We start from the raw sequence: 11,781 nt of genomic DNA on the forward strand, positions 1-11,781 counted from the left end.
TCTTATGAAAACACTTTCCCAAACTTTATATATGGAAATAACCACACTTGGTTTCAGAGACGCTGGGCAATATCCTGTTTTTATCATACTTAGAGCAGACCCAGTGAAATAAACAATTCTACAAGTATTACTTAGCTGGATGTCAGTCACACTTTCTGAAGCATTGCTTGTCACTAACATGTGCATTGATAAATATGTCTAAATAATTAATACTTTGTGTAATTAGGGCATAGAATCATAGAATCATAGAATCATAGAGTTGGAAGAGACCACAAGGGCCATCGAGTCCAACCCCCTGCCAAGCAGGAAACACCATCAGAGCACTCCTGACATATGTTTGTCAAGCCTCTGCTTAAAGACCTCCAAAGAAGGAGACTCCACCACACTCCTTGGCAGCAAATTCCACTGTCGAACAGCTCTTACTGTCAGGAAGTTCTTCCTAATGTTTAGGTGGAATCTTCTTTCTTGTAGTTTGGAACCATTGCTCCGTGTCCGCTTCTCTGGAGCAGCAGAAAACAACCTTTCTCCCTCCTCTATGTGACATCCTTTTATATATTTGAACATGGCTATCATATCACCCCTTAACCTCCTCTTCTCCAGGCTAAACATGCCCAGCTCCCTTAGCCGTTCCTCATAAGGCATCGTTTCCAGGCCTTTGACCATTTTGGTTGCCTCCTCTGGACACATTCCAGTTTGTCAGTGTCCTTCTTGAACTGTGGTGCCCAGAACTGGACACAGTACTCCAGGTGAGGTCTGACCAGAGCAGAATACAGTGGCACTATTACTTCCCTTGATCTAGATGCTATACTCCTATTGATGCAGCCCAGAATTGCATTGGCTTTTTTAGCTGCCACGTCACACTGTTGGCTCATGTCAAGTTTGTGGTCAACCAAGACTCCTAGATCCTTTTCACATGTACTGCTCTCAAGCCAGGTGTCACCCATCTTGTATTTGTGCCTCTCATTTTTTTTGCCCAAGTGCAATACTTTACATTTCTCCCTGTTAAAATTCATCTTGTTTGTTTTGGCCCAGTTCTCTAATCTGTCAAGGTCGTTTTGAAATGTGATCCTGTCCTCTGGGGTGTTAGCCACCCCTCCCAGTTTGGTGTCATCTGCAAATTTGATCAGGATGTCCTTGAGTCCATCATCCAAGTCATTGATAAAGATGTTGAATAAGACCAGGCCCAAGACAGAACCCTGTGGCACCCCACTAGTCACTCTTCTCCAGGATGAAGAGGAACCATTGATGAGCACCCTTTGGGTTCGGTCAGTCAGCCAGTTACAAATCCACTGAGTGGTAGCATAGTCAAGTCCGCATTTTACCAGCTTCTTTACAAGAATATCATGGGGCACCTTGTCAAATGCCTTGCTGAAATCAAGGTAGGCTACATCCACTGCGTTCCCTTCATCTACCAGGCTTGTAATTCTGTCAAAAAATGAGATCAGGTTAGTCTGACATGACTTATTTTTCAGAAATCCATGCTGACTATTGGTGATCACAGCATTCCTTTCTAGGTGCTCACAGACTGTTTGCTTAATGATCCGCTCCAGAATCTTCCCTGGTATTGATGTCAGACTGACTGGGCGGTAATTATTTGGGTCCTCTCTTTTCCCCTTTTTGAAAATAGGGACATTTGCCCTCCTCCAGTCTGCCGGGACTTCACCTGTTCTCCAGGAATTCTCAAAGATGACTGCCAGTGGTTCTGAGATCACATCTGCCAGTTCTTTTAATACTCTTGGATGCAGTTCATCTGGCCCTGGAGACTTGAATACATCTAAACTAGCCAAGTATTCTTGTACTATCTCCTTAGTTATTCTGGGCTGTGTTTCCTCTGCTGAATCATTTGCTCCAAATTCTTCAGGTCGGGCATTGTTTTCTTTATCGGAGAAGACTGAGGCAAAGAAGGCATTGAGGAGTTCAGCCCTTTCTGTGTCCCCTGTTTGCTGTGCACCCTGTGTGTAATCTTTTACCCTTGATACCAAAGGATATAACAAAATTCCACTACCATGAATATATGTGTAAACACTCCACCACTATTTTCCGTTTGTTGCTTTGGGTCTATGATACATATGCTTCAACGTCCAAGATAAGCCTCTATGGCTATAACAGCAGGAGGCCTCAAAGTCCACATAAATGCATAATACTGTTCAGATACCCATTTAACCTGAGAATAATATTGCAGCGGCGTTCCATAGGGATGCTTCAGCCACACACATATTGTTCAGTGTTATCAGGGGGACCAGAGGAAAAAGGACGAGAAACCACTACAATTGCTAACCTGCCTTATTCTTAGACAAGCAGAAAAACGAGGAAAGCATAATTTTAAAACCTTTCAGTGTACTTGCAACTAGTGATTCCCAAGGGCAGAAAGCAGCATGGATGAGATTCAAATGATTTCCTGGTGGCCCGTTGGAAAGCAAAGTGATTTGGAGAAGAGTGCGTAGCACCTCTGCAGGTATCAAGTTCATTCCATGTTGGTCAACTGTGAAAGCTAAGCATGACATCTGGATTCTGATAACAAAACAATTTTGCCCCTCGCTGTCCTGCCTGCCCTTCTGCTGCAGCAGACACATTCCTGTGGTCTTTCCTTTAAACCCTTCATTTATCTGCCTTCTTAATCAGGTTTGCCAACTCCTGATGCTCAGAAAAGCAAGTCAACTCTCATCCTCATCCAAATTGCAAGAGAGGCTTATATATTATGTGATCTAAAATAATACATTTTAGATTGCTTTTTATTTGCCATCTGGTTTCTGAGCCTTTAGGCTACACTGAGGTCAGACATTTTATTTTTTTTATTTTTACTGCAGATACATGGTGAAGAAGAAAAAAGGAAAAGGGAATAATGGATGAGATGAAGTTGAAGCACTTTCATACATACAAGGAAAAACAATAAAGAGAATGAACTCAAGCTACAGTGAACTTGGACTATGCTACCTCATTCTAATAGCAGCACTTGCAACTTACCACCAACTAGAAATTAATACTTCGACTGATGCGTACAGAATAAGTGAGATGCTTCTGATAAAAGAACATAAACAATGCTTTTCTTTATATATTCTTTGAACAGCACAAAAACGGCTTACAGACCAAAAGCGTTTAGTTAAATGCATGCTGAATGCCACAGACACTCAACCTTATTTCCTATGTGTGTCCTTATTTTATCATTCTACCTCTGTCATAGCAAAATGAATCTTTAAATAGTTAATTTGGGGAACACACAATGTATTTTCACAAACATGAAAAATAGCCATGGGGCTATGCCAGTGGTTGAGTGCTCTTCATAGAGGGTCTTTGGAGCTCCTTCCTCAGGGCTACTTCATCTGTTATGGCCTCAAAGGGGGGTTGGTGCTAAAATCTTATTGATATGGCAGACCTCCACATGGAGTGCATACAGACATCCAACTGACCACAGTGTAAATCTGCTAATTTCTTAAATGTATGCTTAGGTACACCAATATAGAGGACCATGGCTGGTTGGCTTTGTAGTATTCTGCTACTCTACCCCATTACTGACTTGTTCTGCTACTATACATAAAGACTGTCTCTCCATGCATTGCCCTAGTGTTGTTTTCTCACCATTTCCTGATTCTTTCTTTAGGGGAAAATATGCTTAATTCTGTCCCCGTAGTCTTAAAAAGTTTATTCATACTGATCATTGTGTTGTTTTGACCAAGTCCACAGAACATTGTCTCCTCTCTCTCTTTCTCCACCCCCTCCCTCTCTCTGTCTCAGAAGTTGTTCTCTTTCTCTTCTTAGGGGTATAAGCCCAGGATTTAAAAAGAAGATTCTGTTGCATTTAAACCTGTGCAGCAGTGGGGCTGTCAGGGCAGAAGTCCTGGGTGCCAAACAGCAAAAAATGTACAGGGGGCCCTGTAAAGGTATTAATCTCAGGATTATTATTTTTTTAAAAAAGAAACAACAACACCTAGCTGCGCCATTGCTATGAAGCCTTCTGTTGCGTTGCTACTAAGCTTGTGATGTGTTGTTTTAGATTATCCATGCCTTATTTTGTATGCCTGTTGTCAGTTTTTTAAATCCACTGTTGTGATGTGTGCATATGCATGCATTTCCAGAAGCAAATGTGACCTTTGTAGGAACTTTCTTCTGCTATATTAGCACCAAGTTAATGCTGGCACAGTTTTTCATGGTTGGTTCCTTATCCCGCATAGTCTACATGCTTATGATGACCAATGCCTGAAGAATATAGATCAGCCTCCCACAACCTGATGCGTGGCTGTGTTGTTAAGGCTGATGGGAGCTGAAGTCCAAAATAATCCAGAGGGCATTAGGTTGAGAAAGTCTGATGTATATGTTATGGCCTATCACAATCTGAATGAAAACAAAATGGAAATGAACAATCATAAAATAGTATTATGTTTATTATTACTTTGCAATTAAGATTGATCATGGGCACACACACTTCACCCAGCCCTCGTTATGAAAAATCTCATCAAACACACCAAAAGTCCTGTTAGAAATATCTTTTTAAGCAAATACTTCAGAAAACTGCAAAGATTTAAATCTTTCAAAACACATAAAAGCACTTAGAACAGAAATCAAAACAGAGCATAACATAATGTTGAAAAAGCAGGAAAGGCATGGTACTTCTTGAGGAACCACTCTAGCTACCAGAGCTTGTAGCGCAAAGCAAAAACCTTTTCTGCTCACTGTCGTCAGCTATGGATTATGACTATTGATGAAAAAATCACCAAGTGGTAAATTTAAGGAAACCTCTTGCACTAGAATAAGGTCCACAACCTCCGCTACAAATCTGTAAAGATAGTAGGGGTGGGGAATCACGCCACATTCTTTTTTAAAAAACAGATCCTTCCCCCCAAAAAACCTTGCAATTAGATGCTAGTTGCATATATACTGGACCATGGTGTTGGTAACATCTGAAAAATGCTTAACTTCATCCATGATTGAACCTAACTGTATGTATGCCAGGACCATCACACAGTCTACAAGAATCCCCATGTTGAAGCCAAACCATGTGGATGGCAGCTTTCAGACAATATAGCTCCCACATGGGCTGACACTAGATTACAACGTATGAAGTGGACTTTAATCTTGGGATTAATCTTTGGGAAACGATGAGTTATTGTTGAATGGTACAATGGCTAAGAATCACTTAGTTATTATTTTGCTTTATCTGTAGTCCATGTGGCTTTTGTGTGAATTGTCTTACTTCTATGCTTTATGTACACATGCTCAGAAGGTTCCATGGCTCATTTGTACTACAGAATTATAGCACTGGTCTTAAGGATGCACGAGAAAGAAACTTTGGTGACACTTGTCAGCCAAAAGGCTATATGGCTGGCATTTAGCAGTTGCAGAATCAAGGATTCCAGCTTGGGGGGCCCTCCAAACATTTTTCATTATGTTGGAGGGGTGTCAATACCATTTATTTAAGCAAAATACTCCTGCTGCAGAAATCATTATGTAAAGCACATTTCTAGACATTGGGGGATTAAAGAGAAGCAGGAGCCATGGTGATCTGATGTGGTCCAACTTTTTATCAACCATGGAAGCCACAAAGCTCAGAGACTAGCACTGATGTACCAGTGGCACCACAGTAGCGCTTCTGATGATGCCACATTTTTAGAAAGATCACTGAGTCTTGTGACACCTTGAAGGCTGACAGATTTATTACAGGAATAGCTGTAATGGGCTACAGACTATGTGGGCCACAGAATAAAAACATTTATTAGTCATTTAAGATGCCACAAGACTCTTTGTTGTTTTATAACAGACTAACGTGGCTTCCCTTCTGGAAATCATTAAGGTCATGTAAAAATCATCTTGAGACAATCTCCCAAGAGGGTGAAAAGACCTTACTGATATGCTGATGGGCTGGCTAGCAAAGCATGTAGGGTATAATTATTATTGTATTGCTAACCTAAAAAAAAAACCCATTTCAGGTTTGAGCAATCATCTCATAATGAACATATGGATATATCCTTAAATGTTTGCAGCCAGTAATGCCAATGCCTCTCTCAATCAAACATTTTTAAAATACAGATATTCTTCTCTCTCCATTATGGGTGCTTTGTATTTGTTGAAGTTACAATGATCTTGTCCTGCAACTGGGGATTCCTTTCTGTAAAAATGTTTAGGCCTGAGATGTTTGTTTAAAACACATGCCCAAGTATTATGCTTCTTGCAAAATAAACTAAACTAGTATGATGATTACCATTATTGTGAATTATGCCAGTGCTGGGCTTTATAAAATTAATGCAAATATTGCCCTCAAGCAGTAGCCTGCGTGGGGAGACAATGACATATGGTGTATGAGAATCAGAAGATGAAATGGAACTGAGCTCTCCTGTTCCAATGTGAGTTATAAACAGGCACTAGAAAAGTGAAAATGATAAATATTTTATATAAGGGAGGGGAAAGACAGTGCACAAGCCAAGTGCAACCTGCCATAAAAAATTGAAATGATAATATTGATGTTAAGTCAGAGTTACTTTTTCTTTCTTCGCTGCCTTTAATTATGCATTTATTTATTTTGCAAAGTAATTGCACACTGTTGTTTTAGTGGACTGGAACGGTCGTCTCTCTACATATCACAAAGAAGCCATGCTTTGCAAGGTGATTTAATTTGCATTGTATATATATATATCCTAAAAGAAACTGCGGCTTTCCCGAAAGTCCTATTTACTGGTCCGTATGGGGGCGGGGAGCGGGGATGGCAAAACCAATCTGCAGCTAGTAAACAAGAGGTGAGCGCAAATCTGCGCCTGCCCTCCGCACGAAGGTTTACGGTAGAGCACTGGCTTCACAAAGCCTTTGATGTGCCAAAAATGCAAAAGCAAAGCGAAGTGCGACAGAAGCCTGGAAACATCCTGGAAAAAACTTCCAATCTTTTATTGAGGCCTATGAGTTTCTGGTACCTTGACGGGCATAAATCCAGCTGGTGGAAAAATAAACAGAGAGGAAAGCCTTTCAAACAGAAATAACTTTTACTGCCTGGCAAAGCACCCGCCCCATCTGTGCCCCAAGGAAGGAGGACACGGAGCATTTTCTGGGCGGCCTGAGCGTGCTCTCCTTCGGGAGAAGCAGGGCGCCCCCCAGATAAAGGATTTCATCACTTGCTTTGCAATCCTGCAGGACTTTACGTGGGGCTCTGCCATTCTCTGCCTCGCCGCGCAGGCAGGAGAAAAGGCTGCATCTCGCGACACCCCTTCCTGCCCTTGCCGCTGCTGCGCTTCTTCGCCTTGGCGAGGAGGGCGCCGGCCCCTTTAAGCGGAGACTATGACATCACCCGACCACAACTCCCAACAAGGACACCCTCTCGGCTGCAGGCGCCTCCCCTTGATCTCCAGGCTCAGCAACGCGTGACGTCATAGGGATGAAGGGGCGCCCCCATTGGCGGAGAGGCCCGGGATAGCCGCGCCTTCCGAGTTAGAGCGGGGCCAATCAGAGGAGAGGAGTTTGTCTCCATGTGGAAACCATGTGGTTCTGAGCAGGAGGAGGAGCCGGGGCTGATTATACTGTAACCCAGCCAGGCGGATCAGAGTGCAGCCGAGGCAGCCCCGGCGTTTGCATTGCTGATGAAACTTCGGGCGGGGGGGGGGGGAGAGAGAGAGAGAGAGGCGGGGGCTGCGCGTGGACGCTGCCCAAGTCCTCACGCCTTGTTTGTGTGTATGTGTTTTTTTTTAAGAAGTTGTACAAAATGGCATTGGATAAGCGCATTTTAAAAAGTTTTAGTGAAGCAGAGCTGCATGCGCGGGGGGGGGGGGGCTGCAGCACTGTTGTTTGCAAATGCAGGCGGTGGAGAGAAGAGAAGCCAGCATCTGCTCCTCAGCATTTTCTAACCGTGCACTAGGTGTGATAAATCCAGAGTAAACCGAGAAAGATGCTTGTTCCCCGAAGGGGTGGGGTGGGGGACGCGCACGTGATTTCCCTGGAGGAGATTACAACTCACCAAACCGACAGCCCCACAGACTTTCAAATCGGGTCCAGTGGGACTGCAGTGTTATTCCACGGAGGCGTTATGAATACTTGTATTGCTTTCTGAAGCCAGTGCATTGCTGCTGCCGCCGCCTCTCCATTTACCCAAGTAGCTTGGAGAGCGTCCCCAAAAATACGGGATAATCGAAAAGTTCGCATTAATGAGAGTGCTGCTGTTTACATTAAGTTTCATATTTATATAGGCCTTCCTGCAGGAGACACCTGGCGAATTCAAAATAAATAAGGCTGTAGGAGGAGGACATAATGGAGGCGAGGAGTGTTCCTACCGCATATGCCTTGCTGATTCAAAGAGAATATAAAAATAAACCATTAAACTGACAGCAACATTTAACAACACGCAGATCTTCCGCTGTAAGCAAAATTACTGTTTTGAGTTCAACTACTGTCAGCACCGACAACCCATGTAAGATAACTGGCGGGGCTACTTCTACAGAACTAGCAAGACAATGCGTAGGTTGCTGCGTTGATGTAATCCCTTGTTTTCTCCCTTTCTTTGGCACTGGATGAGGTCTTTTTAGAAAGCTTGGAAGAGGTTTTTTAAATTCTCTGGAGGGAAACTGATACTGTATTTTGGTGCAGGTTTGTTTTTGTAAGCTCAGAAAGAGAGAGGCGAGCCTGACCCAGTTATGTACACCACCTTCACCTGCACTAATGAAAGGAGGTGACCAAGAGACATGGACAGGTCCCACACGGGCCAAGTTGCCGAGAAAGAGAACTGCGGGCGCCACCCCACCCTCGTGGGGGCGCCACCCCACCCTGGCTACTTTGCTCTTTGCCTACGTGACTTCCTATTGGAAAGATAGGGAAAGGTGGGGGGGGGGGATCCTGCTCCATTAATTGAGCTCATCTGCCCTGTGCGATCCGGCCGTGTCAAGCGAAGGTCCCTCCACCTGAGTCCTCAAAAGTCTGGTTGGGCGACTCAGGAGGAACAGGATTTACAAGGAAACGAGCTGCCTTCTAAAAATATTTCCATTGATGACAGCAAGGCCTTTGCCATTGCAAAGCTCGACGACCAGGAGGAGGAGGGGAGGCTTTGTCGAGTCTTCGCCCTCCGTCCTCCTCCCGGAAACAATACCCATATCCACTTATTCATTAAAAAGAGAGAGAGAGAGAGAGAGAAAGCGATCAACAAAGGCTAAGCGAGTTGAGCTGCAATGGAAATTTACACGGGGGGATTGCGCGGGGGCGACAGAAGGGGGGGGAGCGCTAGATCCGTCAGGCCCACTTTGTCCGTGGGGCCGAAACAACAAACGCACAACCCAGAGACTGCTCGCAAGATGCAAATAATAAACTTAAACCCAAGGGGAGCGAGTTATTTCAACACCCCCCCCTTCTTCCCCACTGCAGGGGCTGACGCGATGCATTGCTTTATTTATTTCCCCCCTGACCTTCCTGGTACAGTAGATCACACGCCAGCGAGGTTTGGTTAAAACGATCCCCGGCTTGTTATTGTTCTAGGAGCCCCGCGCGAAGACGCTGCAAACGAGCGTTTCCCGACGGATTGTTATTTTCGCTGACGGCGACGCTAGCAAGGGGGGAGGGGTGCTGGGGCAAATCCTTTTCCACCAGAGGGGGAAGGGGGAGAAAAATACACATCTCTCTCTATTTGGCTACCCCGCTTTTGTTCCCTTTTCACTTATTATCCGGCTCGGGTTTCTGGACGGAGGAGGGAGGGGGAGGAGTGCAAGAGTTTAAAAATATAAACAAGCTCCCTCCTTCCTTTTCCTTTCTGCTTAAATCTTCGAAGTATTCCGTTTGTCTACAAGCCGAGCATAAAGTTTGTTTTGCATTGTCTCCCCTCCTCCCTCCACACCAGCCCCTAGTTGACACATTACCAGTCTTTTATGGGAACGGGAGATCTCAGAAAAACATGCCACAAAGATGCAAATATAACATGATGACATTGTTCTGGGTCACTTTACGGATAGCACGGCTTGTGGCTTTGCTTTGTTTCTGTTTCTAAAAAAAGAGAACTATACAAAAACAATGTTTTTCTAATTCGATCGGGTTTTTTTTTTTTAATAAAAAAATCGAAATCTCTTGGTGCATTAAAAAAGAAATACCGTATATATTTGCTGGGATGTGGTTGTAAGGGTGAAACTAACCGAGAGTTTAGCCTGATCTGGGAGCCCCGGCTCTCTCTTTCTGTCTTGTTGCATCTTCATGAAGATTTTCTTCATTTTCTGTTGTCATCGCACATGCCTGGCTCTCTTTATTTTATTTTTTATTTTTTTAAGGAGCAGCAGAAGAAGGAACCAAACATAACCAAAACTCCACTTACTTTTGTTTTCCTTCTCGATTTGCTCCAGGTAACTGGCTGCTTCCAGCAAAATCTGCACGTTCTGTAGGAAAGTGTTGATCTTCTCCATGGAGTCCTCGCTGCTGGTGTTGAAAATGTCACTGAACGGGCACCTGGACATATTATCTGCCACTGGCAGTTGCTGCTGCCGCGGCTGCCCTACGCCAGGCTCCACAGCATCCTCTTCACATTTGAATTCCTTCCTCGGCCTGCCACGTTTCCCCATTGCTTCTGCAAATGGAAACTTTGAAATTTTTAAAGCCCTTTTGGCCGACTTTCCTCCTCTTGTTGCAGTTTGTGTGAGTGTGTGTGAGAGAGTGTGTGTGTATGTCTAGGAGAGATTGAATGAATCAAGGGACCTCTTGATTCAAAGACTCCGGGCAGGTCCTAGTGCTCGTCTTTTTCCTTGTCTATTAAAAATGGGAGTTCATCTTTCTTTCTTTCTTTCTTTCTTTCTTTCTTTCTTTCTTTCTTTCTTTCTTATTTCCTCTGTTTTACTCAAAGGATTGAGCAGAGGTTCAACCACATTTTTATTTTATTTTTTTAAAAAAACATAAAACCCCTATTGGAATAAAACACATATTATCCCTGCACAGTGTTATATAGGCAAAAAAGGTTCCCTGACCCCAAAGAGCTTACAGTCTGATTCTCTGTCAAACACTGGGAGAGGGAAGTGCAGTACAAAGGTTGGGAGGGGAAAACTTGAGGAAATGGAGTTACATGATGTACATAAAGCTGCATTATGACTGGGAATAAAGGTTAAGCCAAAGGGTGTCTAGAAAAAGTGGAAATAATTATAACATATTATTTTTCATTTTCTAATGAACAACACATACCTTTTCCTTTTGTCATTTCAAGTGTAAGTCACATAATCATTAAGAAACTTATACCTGTGGTGTATTGCTTTTTCTTTTTCATAATTCTGAAAAAACCCGAAACAGTGTAAACAGTGGTTGACATAGCCCACAACTGAAACAGAAGAGAAAAAAATGGAAAAGGCTTACAAAATGGCAGTAGATGGCTATAAAATAAGGACAAACATCTCTTATTCCTAAATGTTGAAAGGCTTATTTGAGTTGTACATGGAACACTTGAGCTCTAAAAAATTGAAACATAAATATAAAATGCTTTTAAAAAACTGGGATGGGAACAGGAGGATGTTGTACACTGAATTTTCCTATTGGTGTGAATGAAATGTAGCACAGCATGACAATGGTATATCAATTTTTTAAAAGTCCACAGGTATGCTGTTTAAAAAGGAATATTAAAATCTGGGACAGAAACACTGGCATCATAAGCAGAAAAACTAACACAATAATCCCCACATCTGAATTCTCTCTCTCTCTTACATTTCCCAACTGATAAGATCTTGTAGTTTGAAGACCAAGGAAATTTATTTCCCCCACAAAAGATGAACTTGCTGTGGAGAAGACTCACAGTTCCGCTGAACAACTGTGCAACAACTTAGTCTTGATTGTGAAATAAACAATAATCAGGAAGGACTA

General features: G+C 43.1%; 1 protein-coding gene across 2 annotated transcripts in view; it reads right to left on the reverse strand.

Annotated features, from left to right (window-relative positions):
• The window catches only part of MXI1 (MAX interactor 1, dimerization protein), a 79,428-nt gene extending 68,765 nt beyond the window's left edge, over positions 1 to 10,663 (reverse strand). Inside the window, exon 1 of one of the 2 annotated variants that reach the window (XM_079976115.1) lies at positions 10,259 to 10,663. In XM_079976115.1, the coding sequence (XP_079832241.1) occupies positions 10,259 to 10,502 (244 nt within the window). In that variant the 5' untranslated portion in view covers positions 10,503 to 10,663. The remainder of the gene's footprint in view (positions 1 to 10,258) is intronic. The other variant, XM_079976114.1, reaches the window with a different exon arrangement.
• Positions 10,664 to 11,781: the final 1,118 nt, after the last annotated feature.

This window comes from Podarcis cretensis (genome assembly GCF_951804945.1).
Source record: "Podarcis cretensis genome assembly, chromosome: 5".
Taxonomy (NCBI): Eukaryota; Metazoa; Chordata; class Lepidosauria; order Squamata; family Lacertidae; genus Podarcis; species Podarcis cretensis.